This window comes from Calonectris borealis, chromosome 26 (assembly GCF_964195595.1).
Source record: "Calonectris borealis chromosome 26, bCalBor7.hap1.2, whole genome shotgun sequence".
Classification (NCBI taxonomy): Eukaryota; Metazoa; Chordata; class Aves; order Procellariiformes; family Procellariidae; genus Calonectris; species Calonectris borealis.
The window spans coordinates 8487085-8514425 of NC_134337.1; the positions used below are offsets into that span (position 1 = coordinate 8487085).

At 42.7% G+C, this 27341-nt stretch overlaps 1 protein-coding gene across 1 annotated transcript; it reads right to left on the reverse strand.

Moving 5' to 3' along the window:
- Positions 1–254: 254 nt before the first annotated feature.
- Positions 255–27341, reverse strand: TSPAN2 (tetraspanin 2). Its single transcript, XM_075174378.1, has 8 exons — positions 27080–27341; positions 23720–23822; positions 10039–10136; positions 9512–9586; positions 8863–8964; positions 7577–7651; positions 6746–6829; positions 255–4802 (listed from the first exon to the last, which is right to left on the reverse strand). Exons 1-8 carry the CDS (start codon positions 27146–27148, stop codon positions 4737–4739), a joined length of 672 nt encoding a protein of 223 aa, XP_075030479.1. The 5' UTR covers positions 27149–27341; the 3' UTR covers positions 255–4736.

The window sequence follows — 27341 nt, forward strand, 5'->3', positions numbered from 1 at the left end:
GGCGCCGCCGCCGAGTGACCGCCTGCCGCCTCAGCTGGTGCCCGGACCCGGCGCGCCGGGATGCAGAAGGTGAGGCGAAGGCAGCCCTGCCGCGGCGGGCGGGTCTCTGTTGGACGTTGCGGTCAGACCTCGGCGCGGCCGCCCGGTGTGCGGCGCTCGCGGGAGGGCGTGCGCCGCGGAACCTCGCTCGCGCAAGTCGGGGAGTTTGTGGGGGACCGGTTCTGACAGCGCACGCGGGAGGGTGCAGGGACAAGTTCTCTCTGGTAGTCGTTTATTTCAGGTTATTTTTATTAGAAAGTTGTTTCGAATTCAAGACAGAAAAGCTGATAAAACGCCACTTCAGAACACATTAGACTAAAGGGAGGTGAAAGCTGATTTCAGCAACAGAATAAGTTTTTTTTTTTTTCTCTCAAAGAAAGCTGCCGTAGAGGTAATTCTGCTACAGACTTTGCAGCATAAACCGATACGCCAGTTCTGCCCAAAAATCAGAATTTGTGCTATGGAAACAAATACGTTATATTGGAAGTGGTTTGTGTTTTGGAGAACCTAGTGGCTGGAGCACCAATAGAGAGGAAGAAGTAAGATTGAAGAGCTTTATTTATGTACATCTTCTGTGAACAGCATCCGATGCTCTTAATCAGTAGCCTCCAAAGGCTGTAGAATACAGCATTTGAAGGCTTAAGATAACTCAATTTCTTTTTCAATACATATGAAATATATTTTGCTATAAAACTATCACTTTCAGTATGAAGAAAAGTGAAATACGAGTCTTCATTGTAGGGATATTACAGGGCTGTGCTTCGTCAGCTCCTGTGCAATCTCTGCAAGATATCAAAACTGGCTGAGGTTTTCCTGTAACAAATGAAGCTCCCACTGAAGTCAGTTACTTAGAAAAATTAGGCAAGGGAAATGTGAATAATGATGTTTAGAGATATAATGAGGGCATCAACAATTTACATCTTTATGCTTTAGAACAAACTGTTTGACAGGAGAAGAAGAAAACATGTGTGATGTGCTTTCAGAATTATCACCTAGAGCGATTTGATCTTTTGTCACTTTCCTCTGAAACATGTACAAGAGACAGGACTAAATGGGTACTTCTGCTGACTTATATGGCAGTTACTATGTATCTGGTGAATACAAGCACTGGTGTTTGTTAATTAAATCCTGGCATGCAGCTCTGGAGTGTGAACTGTATTTGAGGAAGTTTAGAATCTAGTTTGGATTTAGTTACCTTTGAAAAGCTTTCTTATTGCAGACATGGTGTAGTTGCTTGGAAATTGTTTTGTACTGCTGACAAAGATCAAAGATTTTGTACTTTCAAGAGCTGAAATGAAAGAGCAGCAGCACAATAAACTGTGGGCACTATATATCCAGTTTTGATAGCCATAACCCTGCCTGTGACATCTGAGTATTTAAAAAGGGCTGCTCAAGCTATTAAATGGAAATTAATAGGAACAGGAAAGAATTCTTACAGCTTTGACAGGGAAAGAACAGCTGTATTTTCTGTCCCTTAATGAGTTAAAAAAGACTTTCAGTTACTAAGATGCAGAGAAAACTGCAAATATATTATGCACCGCACAACAGCAGACAACAGCAGGAAACAACAAAAGAGGCTATATCTCTGGATTCTGTTAAAGGCACTAGTAGATGCATAACATGTTGATTTCCAGCTTAAATTATACCAATAACTTAGAGAACTAAACAAGTAACTGGTATTATTCTGTTCCTGATACGCAGTGCAAGTATCCTGTATACCTAATTAGCAGTAAACCCTAGAGTATAAGCAGTAATTATGCTCAGAAAAACAAATGCACTGTTCAGAGGAAGAAAAAAAAACCCACAAACCCAAAACACTTCAGCAGAAAGTTAGGTTGTTCAAGTCTGAATTTATAGAAGGTTTCTTTGTACCACTCTTCCCTGTTTTCATAAGGCACTTAGATGTTCTTGTACTTCTGGGGGAGTGGGGGGCTGGGGAAGCAACAGAAGTTTCTGCAAGCTGCCTTTTTATTCAGTGCATCTCAAAAGCAGGAGTGGGCATCTTCCAACTTACTCAAGAAACAGTAAACAAATAAAGAAGTAAACTCTGGTCCTATCATTACATTCTGGTTCTACAAATTTGAGGAATTAAAACCAATTATGTGCAGATGTGTTTAAAATAAATAAAATACTGTCATTAGGAGGGGGAGTCTAACAGAAGGAAATAGCTTTATTTGCAATAAATTTCTATCCCTGTAGGGCAATAATCTTGGAACCTGAACCACTGGCTGCCCTATTGTGTTATTTTTACTGCTTTTCCTGGAAAGCTGTCTTGCTCTGAATGGCAAAAATGACACTATACACAGGCTTCTTCTTTCTGTCAGTATTACCTTGGGAGAAAGCACCCCAGTTGTATACTATGCCGTTATCTATTGAGAGCAAAACCAGTTGCAGGGATAGTCCCAAGTGTACCTGGGATCCAGGAAATTGCTTTGGCTATGTCAGTTGTCTGCTGTGAGAAACTTACTTTCTTAGTTTCAGCTTGAGACCCTCATTTGGATTTGCTGCCAATATTGTTCTCCCAGTTGAACCTTTCTTAGGAGCAGACAGCAGATCGGGGCCCTATTTCCTGGTCTGATGCTTGCAGAGTAAGGTCTCAGGCCCTACTTCTACCTGGCATCCATAGCTAATCAGCTGTGAACAGAGTGATACAAGCCTAACTCTTCTTTGGCGTACGATTTAATGTCTTCCTATCAGCTGCGTACATGAAGCTAGGCCCGGAAACTGCTCAGCTGGCAGTGCTTGCTGCATACCCAGCATTTAGTGCACAGCTGTCTCACAGTTTGTGGTTGAACAATTTGAAAAGAGAGATCTATGTAAAAGACAGCAAGATGTGTCAATTAAATCTGATACATGGAACAGCAACACAATTTCCAATCCTGAAGTAACAGAAGAGTGATGGGAGTTTGAATTTCTTTGGGAAATGAGAGATAAATATCATGGGAGATGTATATTCCACATAAACATGTGCAGTAGAAAGCGCATATTTTCTGAAATCCCATTTCTTTCCATCGTGTTTCAGCGGAATAAAGACCCCACGACTTGTAAATGCCAAGTCCTATTAGATATCATGGACCATTTCCATAAGATACGTAGGTTAGCTGAACTTTTTCCCCATCGTGTATGGAACAACTGCATCAGAAATCTGAACTAGTGATCAGCAGAGAGACAGAGCTGCTATGTGGATATTGTTAGCAAGAAGCTGTTCTCTGAAACAGTGAATTATCTCAAGAGATTCTGAGCCTTTGATGTTAATTTATTTACCCCTTCTAGGGACAACCTTTCTCCCTTCTAGGCTATTTTAAAAGGAACATTCTCTTATGAATAAATATGACAAATAGAAAAATAAAAATATAGAAACAAACTATGTAAACGCAAGCCCTGAGGTATTTCAAGCACACAGTGTAATTTTTATACCCAACATGCAATCTAAAGGTGCCAGTAAGAAAATTTACTTTATGGCTCTGTAAAAATGTCCCATCTTTCTTTCCTGCCTTACACCCGCAAGAAAGGGTGAGAGGTTGAGGTAAGAGCCCCATGGAAGCTGTGATAGTCACAGAAACTGAAACAGAGGATATTAAAGTGCTGTGTGTCTTTCCCTGACCATTTTCACTCTTCGGTTGGCTTCCACAGGCCAGTTAGATTCTATAGCGTATCTGACAAAGCTGCTGCTTTTCTGGATATAGGCTCCACTCCTGCACCAGCATATATACCATATAGAGTCTTGCAGGATGAAGGGACTTCAGAATAAAGATTTTAGTGGCCCCTTTAACTCATAGATTATTTTTTTGTGTGTTTCTCAGGCTAGCTTGGGACGCTTATGCACACTTTGCACTGCAATTGCTCCCGAATGGCTGCATTATCTTGCCAGCTTCCCACCTCTTTCCCCCTCTTTCTTTAGCCTGGATCCCCTTGGACATGTTTCCTCCCCCAGAGCTTCCTGCATTTGCATGAAGGGTCCAGTCCTAAAAAAAAAAAATAAAATCCAGTCTCTGCATGACAGTGAAGTCAATGGGTCTACTCACATGAATTAAAGTTTGCTGGAGCAGGCCCTTAGGCATTAAATTTTTTTTAATAAAGTCCAATTTTATTAATTGTACTCTGTTTGGGCTTTGGAAAGAACAGCTACAAAATGGATCATAGATCTTACTTTTTAAAATGGCATTTGTTCCTCTGCTAATTCTTGGCAAAAAGGGGCTCAGTAGGAAAGGGTTTCAAGCACTGTATACGTATGGGTGTGTGTACACTCCTGCATAGTGAGACTCTGGAAGAATATGCATGCAAACATGCACATACTATATATTCCATTTGCACATACTTACCTAAACAAGGTACTGCATACACAGGTGCCTGCTCACGTGCATGTGCATATATATTTGCAAGGAGAGATATGCATGCACTTACACAATGTCTATAAATGTGTAAACTCTTAATTACACAGATACAAACATTAAAAATCAAATTAGTCTTAGATGCACCTTTGCTTTTTTCATTAAAAAGGACATTTTAAAACCCTTTTTTGTTCACTTCAGTTTTACTGTAACTAATACAATTTACCTGCTCACCTAATGGGATATTTTCCTCTCAGTATGTTAAAACACTGATTAAAATGCATTACAATTATTAAATTGGGTAGAAGAGCACTTCTTGTAAAGCTTAGTCTGGAACTCCTGGGACATAGTTGTGCAGTGAAAGTTTTAGATCATGTCTCTTGTGTTACGGATCGCACAGCACAGAACCATGCTGAATATCATGCCAAAGATCTAGAAGAGAAGGGATGCAATTTAGGGATCCACTTACAAAACAGTTACAAAATAGTCTGCATATCAGAACAATCTGAAGGTTCTTATGGCAGAGTAGCAAGTGTCTGCTTCCATCTACAAAACCCAAAACATCAGACAATTAACATAAAAGAGATTTCACTGATACTCAAAGCCAAGATTTTACCTGCTCACACTAGTTTCACTGTTCTTTGTTCTGAATGTTAAGGCCAGCGTAACAGCCCCAAACATTAATATTATTAACATAAATTTCACTGACATCAATAACTGTTGGTGACTATTGTATTATGCTTAGTATTGCACCAAAAGGTTTTGAGTTTCAGAATGCTTCTATATGGAATATTGTATACACATTTGAATAAGAGCAGAGACTGATTCCAGAAGAACCAGGTGTCTGGAACTGGTGCTGAGCATTGCGGTTTTTCAGAGAAAGCTAAGCTCTTAACAGTTACTATTCAAGACCAAGACTATACATTAAATATAAAACTCTATGCATGTTAGGGAACTATTTAACTAGAGGGAATGTTAAAAGCAGAGAACAGTGGGTGTTGCCAGAGTCTCCAGAAATTTCTTTTTTGCCACAGGTTGATTCTCCAAAGCATCTAGCAGCTACCTCCTGATGCTTCATTGCTAATGATGGGAGATGAGCAATACTATCAGGCAGTTAAACCACTGAGTTCATATCCCCTCCCTAGACACCTTCCTAAGGAAGAAGGAGGCAGCTGACCAGTCATACTCCATGAAGTGTCAGAAACAAGCACAGAAAAATGTACAGATACGTTTCTGCTGCTGAAGAGGTTATAATTTCATAACTTCTGCTGTATCTGAGGTAGGAAGACGTAGAAGAGATGTTCATATTTCTAGTGTATCCTTGTTGAGTGATGAGGTTATTGGAACTCTGTCCCACCCATGTTGCTTTGTTGTATTTTTGAGTACACCTTCACATTTTATACAAATCACAGAATTGTTTAATCCCCTTTACCCACGCCATGGTTTCTATTACGTACATAAAGCCTTCATCTGCTTTTACGTGTCCACATAAGTCCGTGAACCTCCTGCTCTTCAGAGCAGCTGAAGGTGTATTTCTTTACTAATATTCTGGCTCCTCATGCTACTTCAGACTGCTGCTGGCTTCTGAGTCTGAAGGAAGTCACGGCACACGCATGCTGGAAAATGCTTTCTGTTAAAGCCTGTGTTTGATACAGACTGCCCACTCCTGCCATATCCTTGCAGCAGGGTGACATCTATTGGTCACAGCTCTGTCATGAAGGACCAGACCTTGGGAATACAACAATACACACTTGGGGAGAAGGTGGACTGTAAGGAAAGTTATCACCGCTTTGATGACACAATTTGATAGAACAGCTACCTGTAACTAGGTGCTATGTGTTTAGGAAAGAAATGCTGTTCTGAAAACTATGCAGTTTAAATCCTGTTCCTTTAACAAAATACATACTGATCACTGGATCTATAACTTAGAAAATCTGTTTATAAACTATCCTTCGCATTGAACCAATGCTACAGCCAGCATTTTCCCGGAAAGCCATTTCTGTACAAAGGGTAGGTACTCTCTATTCCTTATGAAATCTAAGGAATGGATCCTCAAAGGGCCTAAAGCATCACTCTGCAGTTGTTTTGGAATAGATGAAATGCTGCTACAGCCTTTTGCTTTTCAGTTTGGTTCATGTGCACTCCGCTTTCCTACTATTACAACAAAATAAGATTACCATTAGGTACTTTGGACCCTGTCTAAGGATATAAAACAAAGTCACGCGGGCAGTTCCCAGAGAGGAAAGTGATAAGAATAGCTGCCCCTTTGAGGAATCTCACCAGTTGTTGCAAAACACCTTCCACAAAGCTTTGAGTAAGGGACAGGGTACTGGGCTCAAATACAGATTTGAGAGTGAGAACATGGATTTACTCACTGTGATGCCAGCAATTGCAATTCCAACAATTCCAACTAAATGCAGATTAGCATCAATTACATTCTGGATTTCAACCAGGCAGTTCTATTAAAAACAAAATTGAAAGATTTTTACTCCTGGATACTCCAAGCAACTCTCTCAGCTGTTCTCACTAAACAACAGATAAGCACGAAAAATATTATTGCAGTCACTGTCCTAATTCTTGCATCTATGCCTTGTGTTTTGTTGGACAATTTTCACAGCATATTCCCTTTTCTAGTGAGACATCTGTACCTCTTGCCTATACAGGCTAACGCACACAAGTCATTTTCTTACAATCAGTTTTCCCTAAATTTATAAACCCTTTATATGATAGGCCGTACTAAATCAGGAAGTTTGGCCTTTCAGATTGACATTGTACTCACAAGCAGATTCCACAAAAAAGAGAAATAACACAGAAATAACAGAAATCCTTCTTAACACCAACAAAGTTTCTAGTCAGGAGCCTCCATGCGTGATTAAGGTAGGCACTTGCCAAAATTCAGCCTTCACAGGGCTTTTCATTTAGGACTCCTGTTCTGCTACGTCCTTCCCACTTTTCAGATGACGTAATATTGCCTCAGCTACCATGGGATGCTACAAGCAGGCTTCAGAAATGAGGGCTGGGCGTGTTCAGTATGACCTCCAACTTATTTCTGCCTCCGCTCTGCTCCATTTCATATGGAATTCCGTGCTGGAATTTGCAAGGTAAAAAGGAAGTTCGTTCTTTCTTTTACTTATAGAATGTATCCAATTTTACTAAACAATTGACATGAAAAAGTGATTAGAACAACCAGAACAGAGGACACTTGCCTTTGGCATCTGTATATTCTCTGGACAGGGTAATCCCATTTGTTGTTCTATATTATCTTTACCACAGCATTGGAGCTAAATGAGAGAGAGAAGGAGAGAGAGAGATGAAGAATCAAAGAAGGGGAAACCATAGACTTGTTTCATACTGAAAGTGAGACAATAAATAACTAAAAAAAAAGAAATAATAGCGATCAAGTAATAAATTTATTCCCTGTATTAACTGCTGCCTCTGGTAGAGTTCCAACTGCATGAGCCAAAATTATCAAAAATCAGTTTCAATTGTCTGAAGCCATAGCAAACAAACAAATTTTTATTAACGACAACTTCCAGAAGGGATTTTTATCACAGTATCTCATAACAAAGCAAACAAGTGGATTTTGGAAAAGCAGATCCTTGGCTTACAAGGAAACAGGAGTTGTTAAAGGGAGAAAGCAGAAAGTTCAAATAGTGCATACAGAATTATGGGCAACGCACAAAAGCTACAACAGAGAATGCTAGAATCTTTATTTCTGACAAAACATAGTGCTCGGTTTGGAGACAGTAATAAATCAGTGTTTCAGAGCGTGTGTTTTTCCTGTTTGCCTATCTCCCACAAAATGCTTGGAATTCCTCTTTGGGTCAGAAGTGACAGCTATGGGAGAAGGACAAAAGGGTCTGAGGTTGTGAAATGTTTGTTCTAAAGAACGTGGGAATGCTGTAAGGAGCAACAAAGCTTGGGCTTGATCTCTGTGGGAGGCAGTGTAGATACAGGATGGACACAAATAGGATGCAGGAAATCACAGGTTCTAATTCTGGTTCAGACACTAACTTTTTCGGTGGCCTGAACTGAGTTACACATGCGCTTTCGGTTCTGTACCTACTTGGTTCAGTCAGTGACAGGATCTGCAACATTGTAGGTCCTGGGACACAGGTCACAGATTTTTCTCCAATAAATGCAGAGAAATTCAGACCTTTTACCTCTCTCTGCATTTGTGAGTATTTATTCTTGGATTTTAATATCCAAAAGGGCCATAATAGTCATATTTTCTGCACAACAAAGACCAGAAGCATCAGCTGAAATTTAAAAGCCTGGCCATTTTCACTTTTAAAGGTAGGGATCACTTGGGATCAGAAAACCAGAATTCTGACAGAGCCATCAGGAAACCAGGTTATGAGCCTCTGGCTCTGTTTTAAGTAACACTCAGTTCTATTCTTTCATACCTCAGTGGGAGGCATTCTGAATTTTAAAGGGTAATGTGACAGTAGAGTAGTAGTGCGAGGTATTAAAGCTCAGGAGGACTACTCACAGCCAAGTGGTAGTGATAGATAGTCCTGTTGACCTTCCCCCCTGGGTTTTTCATATAGTCATCATAAATGTCTTCATAGATTTTCTGGGCTTCCTGTATTGCCTGCAGAAATCAGACTTTCCAAGTGAGTGGCAAAGAAGTCTTACCCCCAATCCAGTGCAGACTTCCAGCTTGTGTCATCAACTTCCAGAGCAGAAAATTATGCCTGGTAAACTGAGGTACCATGATTGGAAATATAGGAGATTTTGTGGCCTGATGGCACTCAGAGGGACTCTGCATGGGTCAGAATGTACATATGCTGTATTCTGTGTTTTGGTTAAACACTGTTAGTTGGAGAAGTTCAGTGCTTGAATTTGTTTGCCCTTTTCCCAAGCAGTACCCTCTTATGATATAGTTCTACTTGATGTTCCATGTGGATGTAAGGTTGAACCACACCTACAGATTTTCTTTAACAGAGGGGGCAAAAACTGCATCCCATTCTGGACTTGTGATAACACAAGCTCTCATTGACTCCAGATAAGAATGTTAGAGTGTCTTCCTGGGAAAAGTCTCCTGGAAAGTTTTCCTACGCAAGAGCCAGACTGTAGCTCAGTCGGCATTGGAATCCGTAATTGCCCCATTATTACATTAGAAGTTGCTTGCTACTTACCACTTTCTTGCCTATAAAGGCAAATACTCCAGCAGTGACCTCAGCTGCAAATATCACCAACAAGCAAGCAAAGAACTGCAGAGGAAGAAGAGAATCTTCTATTAGTATACGTTGCACAATTCTGCTTTACATGGACTGCCAGTCAGTCCCTCATCCTTGCCCAGGCCTCAACAGCCCACACAGTAACTGAAAGAAAGCTGGTAAGCAGGGTCCGTAACAAGGGTGTCAAGTCAGATTTCTTGTAATATGGAAACAAAGGTGGAAATGGCAAAGATGTGGCTCAGATGGTAGCTTCAGAAAAGACTGAAGGTAATTCCAGGAAATATATCACATGAGACAAGCAATGGAATTTCTTCATGTATGGAAGTTCTGCAATAGCACGGTGGCTAGAGATGCTAGATTAGCCAATAAGAGGACATAAGACATTTCAGCTCTTGGACAGCAAAGATCTTTCCACTAATCACACAAAGCATATGCTTTTGAATGATTTTCCTGTGCAGCCCAGGCCCTTGAAACCTTTTACTTACTGCTCCAAGTAAGCACTGAGACTCCCGCGCTGCTCCACAGCACCCAAAAAATCCAACTGTGGTCATGAGAGCCCCTGCTCCCACCAATACATAGAGTCCTATGAAAAATCAGAATCAGACAAGAATTTAAGAAGGTTTCTCTTCCCGAAGTCTGCTACCTATTTTGTCAAAACCACACATTTGTAAGTAACCATGGTCTCTGGCTCTCACAAAGAACACCCATTACACAGAAAAGTTGCTCTCGCCACAAAAGGAGACCAATGATTTCTTCAGAATTCTTGGAGAATCTCATGAAGACAAATGAGAAGACTTCCACCTCCCAAGTTTCCTGTCCTAAGGGCAGCTCAGTCCAGGAAGAACATACACCATAGCAGCCAGAACCACCTTACAGCTCTTCAGTGAGGAACGTAAGGCAAAAAAAATCCAACGTTGCTAGAGGGCTTATTTCTGTGAAACCTGGGGCTGGAAACGTACTGTACGGCTATCTAGGGGTGGAACTTAAAAAGGTACCTGGCAGCTATGCTCTATCAGTTGCCTGGCAGTGAGTAAAAAAGGACATTTGAAGATCTTCAGGAAAGGTACAGGCACTACAGTGTGATGTTCCTCTGAAATCAATGCTTTGGCTGGGGAAAAAGCTGATTGCTATTGGAAAGGAGAGGATGATTGGGGGAACCCCTTGAAAGCTGTTAGAGGAAGTGAATGAAATAATGAATTTGCATCCTCTGGCAAAATAATGAGTGGAAAGAACAGCCGGGGGGAGGTCATAAGCTCAGCGATAGTCCTGAGCTTGGTCACTGGAGAGAGTGGAAGCCTGTCTACAGTTCAGTGATTTGGAACATGACATCTTCCTTTTATGATAAGTAGCTGCTTTACTGCATGCTGGGCAGGCATATTCCAGCGTCATTACTTTATATTTTTTTTCCTCCAACATACTGATGCAAGTGTCAGAATATGAGATATCAGCAGCTTTTAAAGGCCAATGTTATCAGTGCATTATGATCAGAAGACTTGAAGAAGAGTTGCCTGAAAAGGGATAGAATCACAGAACCAGACAAATCACATCAGATCCTAAAAAAAGGCGATTCTGTATGAAAGGAGTAGAGTGTCTAAGACTTAGAGGCCAAGAACCTTGCATGCATGGCCTACAAACAGCATCTCATGGTGCATGCTGCCCTCATCTGAACTGCAGGGTACCCTCCCACCACCTTATTTCAATAGGCAGAATCAGAGTGGCTCTGCAGCAGCCAGTGGCCACACTGCATTGCCTTCATGTTCTGGACATTCGCAGTTAAGTGTTACGCAGTTACTGAATCGTTTAGGAGACTGCTCAGACACATTAGCCAATCTCTTCCTGGGACTGCATTGCTGAATGGACTTGAGGCTACTGGCACAAGGAGTTTCCTGTGTATAGAGAAATTTAATGACATAAAGAAAGAACAGCAAATAGTGGATCATCAGACTAAACGCATTAAGAGGATAATGAAGCAATCTGGGGATGAAACTGCCAGCAAAGACCAGGCCTGAGACAAGTACAGGACATGGGAGATGTCAGTATAGCCCCATACGTAGTTAAAGATTTAGGACCCTAGCTATGTTCAGAACTTGACAGGACAAAAACTGTGGAGGTAAGGGGAATAGCATTCATCTCTGCCACCTGTAAAACTGCTAGAAATACTCACATGCAATAGGGTTTTTTTTTGTATGGGCTTTGTCTAGGACAAAAGGAAACAAGAGCACAGAATTTTTCTTTCCTCACTTGTAAACTTACATGCTTGATCTGTGCTTAGGCAATACATCCGTTCATGTGCAGTGTCAGTTCCCATCAGACCACAACAACTGTGTTTGTGCCTTATCTCTGGGTACCATGTCAGCCAAAGTACAACAGGCTCAGTGCAGTGCCTTGTAATTCTAGTCTTTGTCTTGTGTGGGCAATGTGGAGGACACGCAGATATCTGCCATGCCAATCCACTGCTAGAAAAAGCAGTTTCATTTCCCTCATGCCGTCATGAGAGGACAGTGGAGCTACAGACTGTGCACACTAGAGGGCACAGTGAGCCTTGCTCTCAGCTTTGACTTACGCAAACTTTTAATGAGAACGTTTAGTATTCTCAATTACCAATTTAAACATCATTTTAAAATCTGACCCAAATCTTCAGGGTTAACAGAGCTGCTGGCATTTACTGTTAGCAGGCCTTGTGTAACCTAGACTAGAAAGCCCTACAAATGACAGTTTGCAATGATTGCTAGCAAAATGAAAAAAAAATCAATCAATGTACAAGTGAAGAGTATCTAGCTACTCTGCCACATAGATGCAGCCTGCTTGGAGAAGGCAAACTCCTTCCTGCTGCCCATTCATTGGCACATCACTGTCCAGTCACTGTATATCGGCCAGATATCTATCCCAGCTATTGTGATCCTTCTCCTTCCCCTTCCCCTTCCCCATCCTTCTTGCCCTGGTACCTTTCTTGTGCCAAGGATTGCTGCTGAGGAACACATTCTGATAAATAGCAATAAAACAATTATAATTAATATGGCTTTGCCAGGCCTATGATGCCAGATATGTGGGATTTGCTGCTGACTGTGCTGGCAGTTCATATTCTGTATTGTCTAGATTTTTAATATTCAGCATCTTGTGACTTACTAGAACTGAGCATTCTTCAAGATCATGCTTGTACACATATTCACAACACAGTGAATTCAGGTTTTTACTGAGGGAGGGATATACAAAGATACATATGGCTCAGGAGAGAAAGGTCTGCCCTCGCGGAAGATGAATTGGAAAAGACAAAAAGCTTCTCTCAGGTGCAGAATCTGCTGTTCAACTGCCAAACACCAAAACTGCCACTTTCTGAGATCTCCATAGTAACAGACTAATTACAAAGATGTTTCCTGGACCCTTTTCTGCATGTCACTCCCTTCTCCAGTCCCTGTAATTACTTATCAGGCAACTTAGCAGAGAGACTCTTTGATTAAGAAGACTGGAAAGAATTCTTCCCATTTCTTTCTGCTCCTTCCAGCTAGCAAAGACAAAGCTCTCTGAGGCTCAGGGGTGAGACCACTTTTAGGAATTTGGATTTGCTTTTGTCTGAGAAACAGACTTAACATTTCAATTGCATGACTCACAGCTAAACCGCTACCTCAATCAGAACTTCCCTTTTAAGGCGTGTTACAGGAAGAACTCACACCACTCACTAAACAAAGCTGAGCTTGCTATGTGTCTGGCCCCACAGTTGAGCCAGCCAAGAGTTTGAAACCACCTTCTTCCATCTTCCGTTCAGGAGAGTTCATTCCAGACTTTGTCGTTTCTCAGCCTGGGACTAGTAGTTGCTGATACTTGGAGAGCTATTTCTAGATGGAAAATAATGACGACACTTAAAAAAAATTCCACAAAACTGAAGATGTTTTTACTTTTCTACTAAATATACACACATGTAATCTTTCATTACACATCCAGTGTAATGAGACACTGGAAGAGTAGCGTGAAAAAAACTCAAAGGGACCAGGTTACTGCTCAGCTTGCGCTGTGAGGTTTCCCAGCACCCAGATCCAGGTATGCTCAACTGGAAGATGATTTCCAGGAAAGGTATCAAAGCAATCAGAAACATCCTAGATGGAGTAAGTATATAAGACAGGGAGCTAGTATTTCTTTTCCTAGTGGGCTATATGCAGCAGTGTAGGCATGATCGCCTCAAATTCTTAATAGGAATAGACCTAAACTGAAAAGCGAGATTCTCTAGAAAGGAAAGAAAAAGAAAAGGGTGACAATGTATGGCACCCCTTACAATCATAGCCTCACCTAGAGACATCATGCACTAATAGCCATCAAGTTAGCCCAGTTAGGATCTGCAAAGCAGACAAATCCAGAAATTTGGCGGTGTTAATGGGATACATTGCTATGCAATAGTATGTGTCAGAAGTAACTAAGCTTCACTACAGCCTGTTCCTTTCAAAAAAGCAGGATCGAAAGCAAAGCCTTAATCAGCTTCTATTCATAAGTGCTTCCATTGTAAAATACAAAGCCTTGGCATGGCCTCCAATTTAGCATCTACAGCACAGCAGAGAAACAAAGACGACACTTAGTTTATAGTCACAAAATGGAACACATTTGATAGCTAGAAACTCTGACACAAAAAAGTTCACCACACAGCTCAGCGTAGCAAAAAGAAGTGTGCAAGTCAGATCAAGGTAGAGAGCTTGTTTCAGTGAATGGAAAATTTTGAGAAGACTCTCTAGCTGCAGCTTTTTGTGCAGCAGAAGTAAAAAAGTACGAGGTAAAATGGAAGCAAATGTTTGTGGCCTGTGTGAAAATTTTCCTCTTACCTCTTCTTGTGTCTGTTCATTTCCTGATTCCTAATTTTGTCACTTTGATCTGTGTCTGCTAATGAAGAGGAGAGGGAGTTTGGCAACTAACTAGTCTCAGAGTTCGTTGGCAGCACATAGGAGCAGACAACAGATGAATACTGAGAACAGGCACACTGCTATGGCATTAAAGAGGGCAAACATTGGACCAAATGGCAGAAACCTGCCATCTGTGTGACTGCCCACAACTCAGGAATATTTATTGCACTGGCATGCAGGACCTACAGAGCAAGTCACTCTCAGCCCCTGAATGCCGCAGGATGAAGAGGCACATTCCAAAGAATTAAAAGCCATGTGCAAAATGCAACAGAAAATTGCTCGACATGAGCAGATGCAGCCAGGACACTGATAGCTATGAGAGGTACTGGAGGAAATATGGGCTTCTTGGTAAATACAAGAGGATGAAAAACGAGGTGTCATAGGACTGGGGTTTTTTTGGACATAGCCTATTCTCTTGACCTTTTTGTGGGGAAGTATTCAGGTTTTGGGGTGGTGGGGGGTTTTTTTGTTTCTTTTAGCTGTGCTAAAACACCACACACACACAAACACACAGTTTTTTATAAGCTGTGAAGAGAAATGAACACTTCTACTTTCAGCAGTAAGTCAAGTGAGAAAACACCTAATAACAAATTGATTTCCCTTCTGGCTAAAAAATAGAGAGTGTAAGAGGTGGGGAAGCCCATACTTCAGCCATTGTTTCATTTTGCAAAGAACAAATTTGGAAAGCAGTAAAGCAGCACCTTTTCTATATACTTGATTTTTTGATTCATCCCATGGGGAAATTCATTATTTCCTGAAAGGAAGATGTCAAATGGGGTACTCCCTGTGAAAATTCCAACAGGAGGGATTCCCATTTTCTAGCAGACTCTGCTTTGCAATTACAAGAGGAATTAAAAAGTTACATGGCAATCTCAGAGCAACCTATGACTCCCAGTAGTGAAGAATGGCAAATCCACAACTCAGTAGAGATCTCTAGATTGGCATCTATGTTTATGGCACAGAGTTCTTCCATAAGATACTGTTTCCTCTGGGTATGAGCACATATACTCTACTGGGTCTGTAGTTGGAGACAGCGGATCTGCAAGTGTGAAGAAGCACCTCAGGAAGGATAAAGGGTATTGTGTGTGTCATTTCTGGATGAACGAATCCTTTGTGATTAGCAGTGAATACAGAACTTCATCATTTTAGACAAGGTAAAAGAGAAGGCTGGAATTTTATAGCTGCTGACTGCAGTATGTCTTTATGCGTATCAAAAGCGAGGGAGGGATCAGCCCCATTTTTAGAAAAATGATGAGTGAAATCTGCAAGACATCTGTTCTTTGTTCCTTAGAGCAATTCAAAACCACTCTCAAGGTAACATGCAAATCTATGCATAACTAATCTGAAAGGAAATGTCACCAGTTCTTTAGTCTGTCATATGGCACTTGGACAGAGTAACAACTGTGTCCTTAGAACCAGAGTCCCTCTATGCTCCCATTGCAAAGAATCACGTGATAGGCGGAAGTGTGTACTACCAATGTTTTATGAACAGAAAGGAAACATTACAACACAAACTAGGCAGGTAGGAACCTACTAATGTGAACATTAAAACCATTCTTATTTCAGACAATGCATGAACCATCACCACCACAACCAGATACACTCTGCTGGCCGCCTAGGCTGGTAGAGCTCTAATTTCAGAGTCTGGAATAGAACCCACTCCCAGAGTTGTTTTTTATTTGGTTGGTTGGTTGGGGTTTTTTTTCCCCAAAAAAATCTTACTGACGGCTTTGAGATACAAATCCCTGTCTAGAGCCTACTGCAAAGAGCAGAAGCAGACAAACGTACACTGTCTCTCTGTTTGGCTTTATTCACATGGGTTTCTTGTTTACCTGGCTGCTATGGTCACTTTCCATTTTAAATAATTCTGCTTTTTCTTTTTTGGATGAGTAACTAACACTGAACAAACCACTAACTGTTCATACTCCACTGAGAAAACAAGAAGCTCTGTTCTTGGTATAAGGGATCCAGAGGCAGTGATGAGAGGAGTCCTAGAACCCAGACATGACTTGAAGAGATTTTCCTGAGGTTGGATCTGCATTACAATCTGGGAGGCAGATGTGCTCCTCCACAGAACGACTGAGGCTCTCAAGACCTCAGTAGAGCACCAAGGAACCTGTAGTGCAAATGCATTATTGGAAAAGATGAGAAACACATGTAGGAGTTGGAAATAACAGGACAGACAGGGACAGTTGTGTATGTTGCACATGGTAGCAAAGTCAATTTCTGAAATAGGCTTGTAACTAGAGATTACCATTTCTGTGTTAATAGATTTTTAATATATTTATCTATAAAATACCTTTATAAAATTGGAGAAGAGAGGCAGAGTCCTCTGAAGGAAGATGAATTTCTGGAGAATTGGAACATACCCTTAATTTGAGCATAATGCACAGACATAATTACATGTCTTGTGTGAATTCAACAGGTATTGCATGATTAATCTTCTGGAACCACAAACACATTTCAGATACCAGCCAGTTTGTAGGCTTCTGCTGATGCACAAATCCTGAATTTCAATTTAAAAGCAACCTCACTGTAATGTAACATCCTGATCCACTGCCTCCCGCTTCCCACAGAATACCAGCACTCGTTACGTATCTTGCTCACATGCATCTCACAATCCTAAATAATTATGTCCCAAATTCACATAAGCCAAAGTATGTCAGCTATTACCTTCTCAGTAGTCTCCAATGGCTCTGTCAATATCTACTTCACCCAATATCAAACTTCACTGAAGTCAGATGTAATCAACATACCTGTATTAGGTGGATCTGTACTATTGCGGCTGAACTTCACAGAATCCTGTGGCAATGGATTCTACAATTTAATGATGTGAGTAGTGTGAAAAACTTCCTAATACCGAAGCTGTTCATAGTGCATAGTATAATAATAATCTTGTCAAACTTCTTAGTACTTTTTCTAGTTTTATTGCATCCTTTTTGACCAGAACTACATACAGCATTCAAGACACTGAGTGCACTGGAAATTTACACAATGACATTAAAATCTTTCAAGTTGGATTCTCGTTTCCTTTCTTAATAATTCCTGACATTTATATGCCTTTTTGAGTGCAGCTGAGCAAAGCACTTTTGTCAAGAGCAATTGACAGTGAGTCTAAGATCATGTTGCTGTGTGGTTACAGCTAATTTAAAGTCTGTCAGTGTTTATACTGCTTAGATTATCTGTTACCACTTGCGTCACTTTGCTTTATTGATAATGTATTTTATCTGCCTTTTTAATACTCAGTCATTTGGTATTCTGAAATCCTCTCACAAGTTTCTGCAATCCTCTCTAGATTAGGACACCCTGAGTAATCCTGTGTGTCTGCATACATTTCCATGCAGATATCAACAACAATTATACACTTCTAACGCTTAAATGCACAGGCTCCAAGCCACCCAAAACAGAAAACAGTGTGTGGCCATAATGCATTCACAGAAATCTGCAACCCCCACAGTAGCAAAAGTTAGGACTCTGCAGATAGCTGTCTTTACCCACCCAAGTGCAGATAAAGTAAGTGCTGAAACAAAACAACTCAATCAAAACCCTCTCTGCAGATGCTTTTGAAGTGACAGAGCGCAAAAAGGAGCTAAGGGCTTTTTTGTTGCGGTTTTATTTTTTTCCAGCAGACAAAGTGCTTTCCTTTAACGGCTTCATAGTGGACAGTCCCATTGTATTTCCAGCTCTGTCAGAATGAAACACAACAGAGGACATTTCCCTTGAGATACAATGGGTTATATTGGTTTGGTTCTTTTTCTAGAAGCTGCTTTAGAGACTGGCATCTAGAGCAGAGTTAGTCCTTTTAAAGTGAGCATATATGAAGAACAAAGCACGTAACTGAAAAAGCCTGAGCATTCCTGGAGTTTAGTGTGCTGCTACAATAAGAGGAAACATCTTGACGTATTTTTACCTCATGTAGGACCAGTGACAGGTTTATCCCCAGTCACCTAGGTCACTTGCTACAGGTGACTGTTTCTGGAAAAGTAGAAGTGTTGAGCCTGTAGTGCTGGGCTCTGACCTGTGCATGCGCGGTCTGCCCAGAATCAGATACAACTGCTTGATCGCTCACTGAGGTAGGCTGAGGGAGACCCCACGTCTCAGTGAGCAGTATGTCAGAGTTCAGCAATGTGACCAGTGTGCAGGCACCAGGGTGACGTGCAGCTGCCTAGAGGGAGGAGAAGAGGGTGCCTCAAAGAAGGAAATGGTGTAACTGTCAGTTCAACTGTTGCTGCTGTGTGGAACTGGCTAGCTTTTGGAGAGCTACACGCAAAGAGCGTAGGGTGGGAGAAAGATTTAGCCAGGAGGACAGTTTAACAGGCAAAAAGCATAAAGTGTATTATCATGCTTAAATGATTAATTAAAAAAAAAAAAGCCTCCTGAATCTCAGCATATTGCAAATATAAAACAATCAACCTGAGGTAGATGGACAGATTATTCCATTAGGCTTAATTAGCTTGTTTTGTCAGAATTCTAACTTTGTTGTGGCCTTGCCTTTACTCTGCCAGGCAGGATACTGACTCTTAGGAACTGATTGCTAGGTTTTATGATCCAGAACAGAGATTGAGGACTTTCGAACAACTTTCATTTTGAGTAAGTTTCTTTTTGTGGGGTGGTAGTGTTGGTGTCGTATTTTTTTAAGCAGATTTCCAGTGCAGCAGCTTTCATTTTTGTCTCGGGGCCACTATCAGCCTTTTCTAAACCACTCTTCCTCAACTGCAGAAGAGACCTGCACACAGGATGATAGGAAGAAAGACAAGTTCATTGCTTAAGTCTTAAGTACAGACTAAAAGCCTCTCCAATACACATGATGGCAGGACTATTTGATGCTCCTCTTGTGGTATTGCATCTCTACACAGAGGCTATTTTGCCAATAGCTCTCATTTTAAAGGCTGGTAGAGTTTGAGAGGCTATGGATTTTGGAGAGAAAATACTGTTGACTAAGGGTATAGTGCTTGACTCCAAAATACATGACTAGAACTATAACAAAATGAGGCATAGGAGCAGCGAATTGCAGTTTTACATGGATTTAACTGCTGGCCAACTCCTGTTTGTATGGGCATCCACTACTATGGAGAAAAACTACTAATATCCTTCAACTCCAGACATGACTTCATATCCTAAGGCATGCGCCATCTAACTGTACCTTTCAAAGTCAGAATGATCACTCATGCTCTCACAGACCCCAAGAAAAAGTCACAGCCACCCTGAAACTTTTATCCACAACTGGTTTGGCCCTGATGAGTGCCTGGACCACAGATTGGATCATGGAACTGGAGCAAAGATAACGTAACACAGCAGAAAGTTTGTGAGCTCTGGCTGTGGAGGAGAAGCAATGCTTCAGTGCTGCCAGTTATGACAAAGAGTCATGCAGATTGATTCATTCACATTCATCAGTTTTTGTTACCATTCGTGATGGGGCTTGTTGAGTACATACACTTCATTTTTATTGCTACTGGTAGTGATGTGACCCTCTGCACTTCATTAATTAGGGATACAAAGAGTTTGTCCTCCGTGTTGCCCAAGGAACCAGAACAGACTTTCCTCTTCATCCACCAAAAGCAAAGAGGGGAGAATAGGTGTCTTGAACTGACCCTTAAAAAGTCCCCACATTAGTTCTTACTTCAGAAATGCTCAACTTGCACTCAGCAGGCACTTTGTCTTCACTTCTGTGCTTTAGGTATTTTTAAATTTAAGAACAGCACTACCACAAAGAATTAATTAAGGACCAGTTAATTGTGAGACAGCAATGCTGACATCTTGGGTTCACACAAGCATCTCTCTTTTCGTTCTGATTGTTGCAGACTTTCCTGCCCAGTAAAAAACTTGCCAGAGTCTTGGTACAGGAGTCTCAAGAAGGACGAGCAATCTGAGGGAATTGCCTTTATTCTACAGCTGTTTTCTCCATTTGGTCAGTACAGTGTCACAGACAACTCAGATAAAAGAGGTAACTGTCCAGCTATTGACCTTTGCTAAAATTATCTTTTTTTTCCCCTTTCTTTTTTTTTTTCTCTCAAGTACAGCAAAGAGAGGAATATGTGAAATCTACCAGAGCTGAACTGCAATAGAACAGGAAAGCTACAGTTTTGTCTCACCACTTGAAGCACAGGCACAAAAAACGTACTATGATATGGAGTAACATAAAAATATTGTCATGCCTACCACTGCAGTGGGAACTCCAAAAGTTGGGGAGCTGCAGAGAGAGGATGTCCAATTTTAGGAGGCCGCTCCAGTGTAAGATACATCTGGTAAAGTGGATGGAGACTGCATGGGTCAGAGTTCCAATTCCAACCTTTTACGTTGTAGGTTAAAAAACTACAAGCTGCCGTGGGGAATATGGATCACTGAACACAAAACCACAAGCAACAGAAAACTAAGAACACATATGTGCTTGACCTCAGCACTGCTGCCTGTAAGTTGTTCTCAAACCAACAAAAACATTTCAGTGGCTGGAAAAGATGAACAGGCCTGGTTGCCAAGTCATGGCCTGAACTATTCCAGGGGGCAGAAAAGACAGCTGGATCGCTGGTAAAGAATAGGGCTATTTAAGGAGACTCATTCTGGCCTAATGGAAAATGCAAGGATATAATTATCAATTATTTTAAACTAAGACAACATTTCAGATCCAGGAAAAAAAACATCACAAGGAAGCACAAGAGAGAAGCTGGTAAGATTCAGCTGGCAGCTCAATCCAGGTACAAAAAGAGCAGAATGTGCTGCTCTTTAGAAGCAAGAAAATGAGATGTTTTCCACAAGATGGTAATTCTGGACAGTGCTTCAACCTACAAAGCAAACTCTGAATGCAGCTGCACTGTTGTTCCAAGGACTGACACAAAGCTGATCTGATCACAGGGGCTTGAGTTATCACAAGGCAGCCACAAAAGTGGTCAGTGGAACAGAGCTAAAGAAATTATTTTTAAATATATGTCCATATGTTTGTATCTCCAAGTCATACTGATGATCTGCTTTCTCTTTCAGCCCTCTGGGCAGCTGCTGCTTGTGTGCCGCACAGTGTTCTACATTAAAAATTCCTATGCAAAATTCTGGCTGTCACCCAGAATGCATATTACAGAGCAAACACACAAAGCCAAATAAACAACACTCCTAGAGTCTCTGTGAGAAGGGCCCAATACACAACTGTCAAGGGGGATTCAGAGCTGAAATCTCCCTGAGAGGTAAAGCTCTTGAGCATGATCATCAAGTGCAGCCTTGTCTGCTGCAAAAAAAAAACAGCTTTACTGAACTTACCACCATTCTTTTACCTCTGCCTTAGTCACAGATTGTTAACAGCCTCAGACTTCTGAATGGCTGCCCCATCAGATGCTCAGAAGTCACAACAGCATTTAACATGACTTGTAATGAGGGTGGGCAGCAGAAAATTTTTTGTCTTTCTTTAACAGGAATGCTCCGTTCAGAGCACAATGCCTATTACAAAAAAGGGCCAAAACTTTGCTTTAGAATTCAGTCAAAAGTGCAAGTTTAAAAGAATTCTCAACATCTTTATGTCCTGTTCCTTAGCACTTCCTCTGCTAGCAGTTACATATTACAGCATACAGCTCTATAAATACATGTGACAGCCCAATAGTTGAATGTCACGGTATATGATGAAACTTTTACAAAAACATTCCCCAGCACTTCCCAAAATTAGCAACTCTGAACAGCTTTTGTAATTCCTATTTAAGACTGAAGCAGATTAAATCTTTTAGAGATTTAAATACACATACACCAAAGAATATCTTGTTTACACAGTGTTACAGTCTGCACTGCAAAGTTGTGAAATGACTCTGGTGCTTATTAACATCACAGAATGTATTACTTTCTGGCTTCTAACAAACCAGCAGTAGTTGATTTTGAAGGCCAGAACATCCTTCTGTCTTGTTGAATCTTCTGGGTCAAACCTAAGTGGGTAAGGCAGGGAAGAGTTCCAAAATACAGCATAGGAAATTCAGCAGGTATAAACTGGATCTGGAAATGAAGTTGGTGATCTAATATGCTGTTGACATAGCAGCTCAAATGTAAGAGAAAAAGTAAATCGTACTTCCTGGCTCTCTGTGTCAGTGGAGGTGCTATAGGGTATTTTACAGTAACCCTCAGATCCCAATCAAATTTTCATCTGAATGTTTTATTCAGCCTCATAAACTCCCACAGAAACTTTGCTGGACAAAACATTCTACCCATCTGCTCCCACAGTACTATACAGTCAGCTCTGTGCCTCCAGCCTGGTTGCATATATTAAAGAAGCTTGGTGTATCAGAGTCAAGGTCTCCACTAAGAGAATCAGGGTATTTAAAGTAACTGCACAGCCCAGGCAATATTCCTGTGATGGGTAACTGACTGCTACAGGACATCTTGGGTCAACTTCCATTCCTGGCCACCCTGTCAGAGTCGCTTGATGGACAAGGCAGGACTGGGTATTCATTCACACTTAGCATTTGTAGATGGTAAAAATGTTTGCACCAATTGGATTTTATTAAGTGAGTCCATCTCCAGGGGTTATATATTAAAACAGAAAAAAAATCTGACTCTTCTGGTGTAAAGGCACGTTACAATTGCCAGTGGATAGCGAAATGCAGTTGCCAGCAGTCCTAGAGAACTGCTATTTAAGGATGTCTACAGATATGTAACACAGGTGGTGTTTCCAGAAAACCCAACTGGAAATCCTAGGGAGAAAAAAATTTATCTTGAATGCCTAAAATCAGATATGACCAATACCATTCATTGGGGAACTAGTTGATTCCTGCCTATGTTGGACAAACGGTTCTTGAGATGACTGAACACTCTGTAGTTTTACTTTTCAGCTGTGGAAGGATTTGCCCTGATACTTAAAGTCACACTGACAGCCTCTGTGTACAGACACAGGGAGAACTGGTGAGCAAAAGTTTTACTGCTGCGCTGGTATTAGAAACATTCAGAAGTGACACTGTTGTTTTATTGGCTAGCAGCTGCACAGAAAACTCTGGAAGGATATATTGGTGAGCCCCATGTTCCAGGAGTCTCTGACCCATCTCAACTTCTATTCCGACAGTATTAGCACAATTCACTTAGGATATGTGAGGATTGGATCAAATCTGAGAGAAGAGTTCAGTTAGGCCTAAGGAAGTTGATGCCAAGCAGAGAAAGGATGAAAGCCATCAGGCGTATGACACACAGCACCAGAATGTCCAGTTTTGTGTAGTTCAGCCCAGGAATTGTTGGCTTTCATATAATTCAATGCATAAGGTGTGTCACATGCCCCAGGATGAAACCAAAGCTAAAGGCTACTGTTGTCACAGGCACTTTAACTTACCCATGAAGAAATACTCTGGAGACTTTTTGTCTGAAGCAAAGTCTGCCATAATCCCACCAAATCGCATCCATAGACCAAAGGCAATGACAGCCAATCCTGCCAGCTGGAAGATAAACAGACCAGTCAATACTTTAGTAACAACTGGCTGGAGAGCATCAAAGAGGTGTCATTGGCAACTTATGCTTTCTTGAAATCCCCCAGCTCAGGATTGCACTGTCAGAAAATTCAGGAAGCACTTGCCAGTGTTTGGTAACAATGAATTCCTATTATAGTGCTATGTACTTTTTTCTTTCTTTCAGCTCTTCAATGTAGTGGTGCTTCTGAATTTACTAGTGACTTTCAAACCTTGTAAGTAAGCTCATTTAGTCATCAAAACTTGGCCTGAACTGCAATGGGGAATGGAGTGGGGTGGGGAGGAGTCGCGGAGGGGAAGTGAGTGCCCCTGAGAAGAACAGACAGGCTGCAAAACCAATGAGGAACACGCTGCCCTCCTTCCTAACCCTCAGAACCACACTGTAGTCGGGCAGTATGCAGGAGGCCACTCAGGGCCTGGGTCTGGAGTCGAGATGCTGTACTGTAGGAAAAGCACCTGTGCTGGTTTTGGCTGGGATAAAGTTAGTCTTCTTCACAGTAGCTAGTACGGGGCTCTGTTTTGGATTTGTGCTGGAAACAGTGTTGCTAACACAGGGATGTTTTCATTACTGCTGAGCAGTGCTTGCACAGAGTCAAGGCCTTTTCTGCTCTTCGCCCCACCCCACCAGCGAGGAGGCTGTGGGTGCACAAGGAGTTGGAGGGGGCACAGCTGGGACAGCTGACCCCAACTGACCAAAGGGATATTCCACACCATATGACGTCATGCTCGGCATATAAAGCTGGGGGAAGAAGGAAGAAGGGGGGGACATTCGGAGTGATGGCGTTTGTCTTCAGTGATGAAGCCCTGCTTTCCTGGAGATGGCTGAACACCTGCCTGCCGATGGGAAGCACTGAATGAACTCCTTGTTTTGCTTTGCTTGCGTGTGCAGCTTTTGCTTTACCTATTAAACTGTCTTTATCTCAACCCATGAGTTTTCTCCCTTTTCCGCTTCTGATTCTCTCCCCCATCCCACCTGGAGGGAGTGAGTGAGCGGCTGTGTGGAGCTTAGTTGCCGGCTGGGGTTAAACCACGACAGCACCTAGCTGTTTTATGGGCCCCCTTCCCCTCTATGTATCACAGGTCCAGCTCCAGTGTCACAGGATATATGATGCTGTAGAGACCATCTGCCATTTCAGAATTGCTGCTGCTGCTCAGTTGTAAGAAGGGTTCTCTTCAGAAGCTTACCAGAAAGAGAGGCTTGTATTGTTCTTAGGGATGTGCTGAAGTTAAGCGTGTTTGGACCAATTATGACAGGGCATTTTTCTGTAAATCACCATATGACCCCCTATCAGAACTAGGAAGGAAAAGGATTATTACAGTGTACAATGTCTTGGATCACAGAAATGACTGACAAACAGATGGTGGATGCTGTCAAATGCAAGGAAAAATTCCCTTTAATGCGAACAAAACTAGATCAAAAAGGAGTGTCAAGGCATGTTGTTTGAGGGGAAAGATACATAGCCAGTGGTCTCAGACCCACCGCATGCCAGACATGTTTATAAGTCTACCAGCCAATGGTGTGTGTCCTGGCAGACAGCTTCAGCATCCTGCAGGACCAGGCACAACGCTCTGCTTCTTTTCTGATGGAGGCCTAGGTCTGTAGCAACTGCGCAACCTGAACGAGGTTCACAAAACACCTGCTGCTTACCATACCCTTGGCAGCCTGGCGTCGTGCTTTTTTCATCTGTCCTGCATTGCCTGGCACTTAATTCATCTGGCATAGCTACAGCAAGCAAAGAAAGCAGGCAAACACATGGCTGAAGAGCTTGGGATCACCGCTTTCGTCACAGAAGTGTCACAGAACGGAGTGTGAGAGTCCCCTGCCACCCTGGTCATAGCATTTGAACCTCCCTGCTTGCAGGCATGGGCTCAGCCTTTGGACTGCCAGAGCACACTACAAGCCCCGTCCTGTCAGTCCAGGCTTCTAAGTGCCTCTGGTAGTTTGGATGTGTTTGAAATGAATGCCCCCAGTCCAGCTGAGGAGATGGTTTCTTCCATCTCAGTGAAAAGGCAGATAACAAAACACAGTAATTGTCACTTTTGTGAAACAACATAACACAAAGCTTTGTCCTTCTACTGACTTGCAGCTGCAGCTGGGCAACATCACTCTGCTCCTACAGCTTGAGCACAGCAGCACTGTGTATCAGGAGCTTGCAGTGCTGTCACCAAGAGGGAAAAGCATTTGGTTTAGCTGTGTTTCAAGCATAAAGGAGACAAAAGCCAAAAACTGCTTGCTCCAGAGAGGCTGGACAGGATTATTTTTAAAAAACAGTGAATAAGAAAGAAAGAAAAAGACACTTAAGAAGATAACATTGCTAATTGTTTTCCAGTGTGAAAAACTGGAAAGCTACTGGAAGGGAGAACACAGCATGAGGGAAAGTGAAAGAAAAAAGCTTGAATTCAGTTGTGCTATGGAACTGTAAGACTATTAAAAAGGTGCAATGAGGGGAGAATGGGCATAGCATTTTCTAAATCTCGAGGGTTCTGCAGTAGACACTATTCATTGCCACGAGGGTAGCTTTCAGCAAAGTAAGTGCAATATGATGCAAGGACTTTCTCTTAGGATGAACTTGTAAAAGTAGCAGCTGTTGGCTCACTATTTGAAATTACATTATTAAAAAGCATCATGATGTTGCAAAGTGTTCCACTGCAATACGCTGCATGGGATGCTGGGGGAACCTCTCTCAGCCTCCTGTTGTTTGACATTTTATGCTTGTTGGGGAAATGGTCGCTACCTGAAATTATCAGTTAAGAAAGATGTTGTCTTTTCTCAGCAATGTCATCTTATATCACGTACGTATTTTCCCAGGAAGAGCTGTATCTTTACAGAAGCGAGTGCAAGTCGAGAGCACTGCTAAGGCACTCTTGCAGCGTAAGCTCGGGTAGCCTGTCCAGCAGCGCTCCTTCGAGGGACCCGCGCACCTCCTCAAAGCTCGCCCTGGCACGGGGCAGCCCCGGGGGCCGCCCCAGCGGGGGCCGGGGCACGGCAGCCCGGCTGCCTGCCGGCCGCCGCCTGCTGCCCGCGCTCTCCCCCGGGGCCCCCGGCCGCGCGCCGGGGCTCAGCGCCGCCACGGGGGTCGGGCCTGGCCGGCTGCCTCCGCGCGGGACCGACCGCGGCCGGGGCCCGGGAGCGCCCGCGGCAGGTGCCGCCGGCGGCACGGCTCCGCCTGGCCCCGCCAGCCCGGCCCCGCTCCGCTCCGCTCCGCTCCGCCCGGGCCGGCGCTCACCCAGAAGGTCAGGTTGAAGATGAAGAGCAAGATCTTGATGCAGCGCATCCCCCCGCGCCCCGTGCCCATGGCGGGCGCCGGCTCCAGCAGCAGCTCCCGAGGCGGCTCAGCCCGACTCGCCCGCGGCTCCGCGCGGGGCGGGGAGCGGGGCGGTGCCGGGAGGCAGGTGCAAGGCTGGGCGCGGCGAGGGGCGGGCCGGGGCCGGGGAGCCCCGCCGACCTGGACCCGCGCCGGGAGGCGGCGGGGGCAGCTCTGCGGCGGG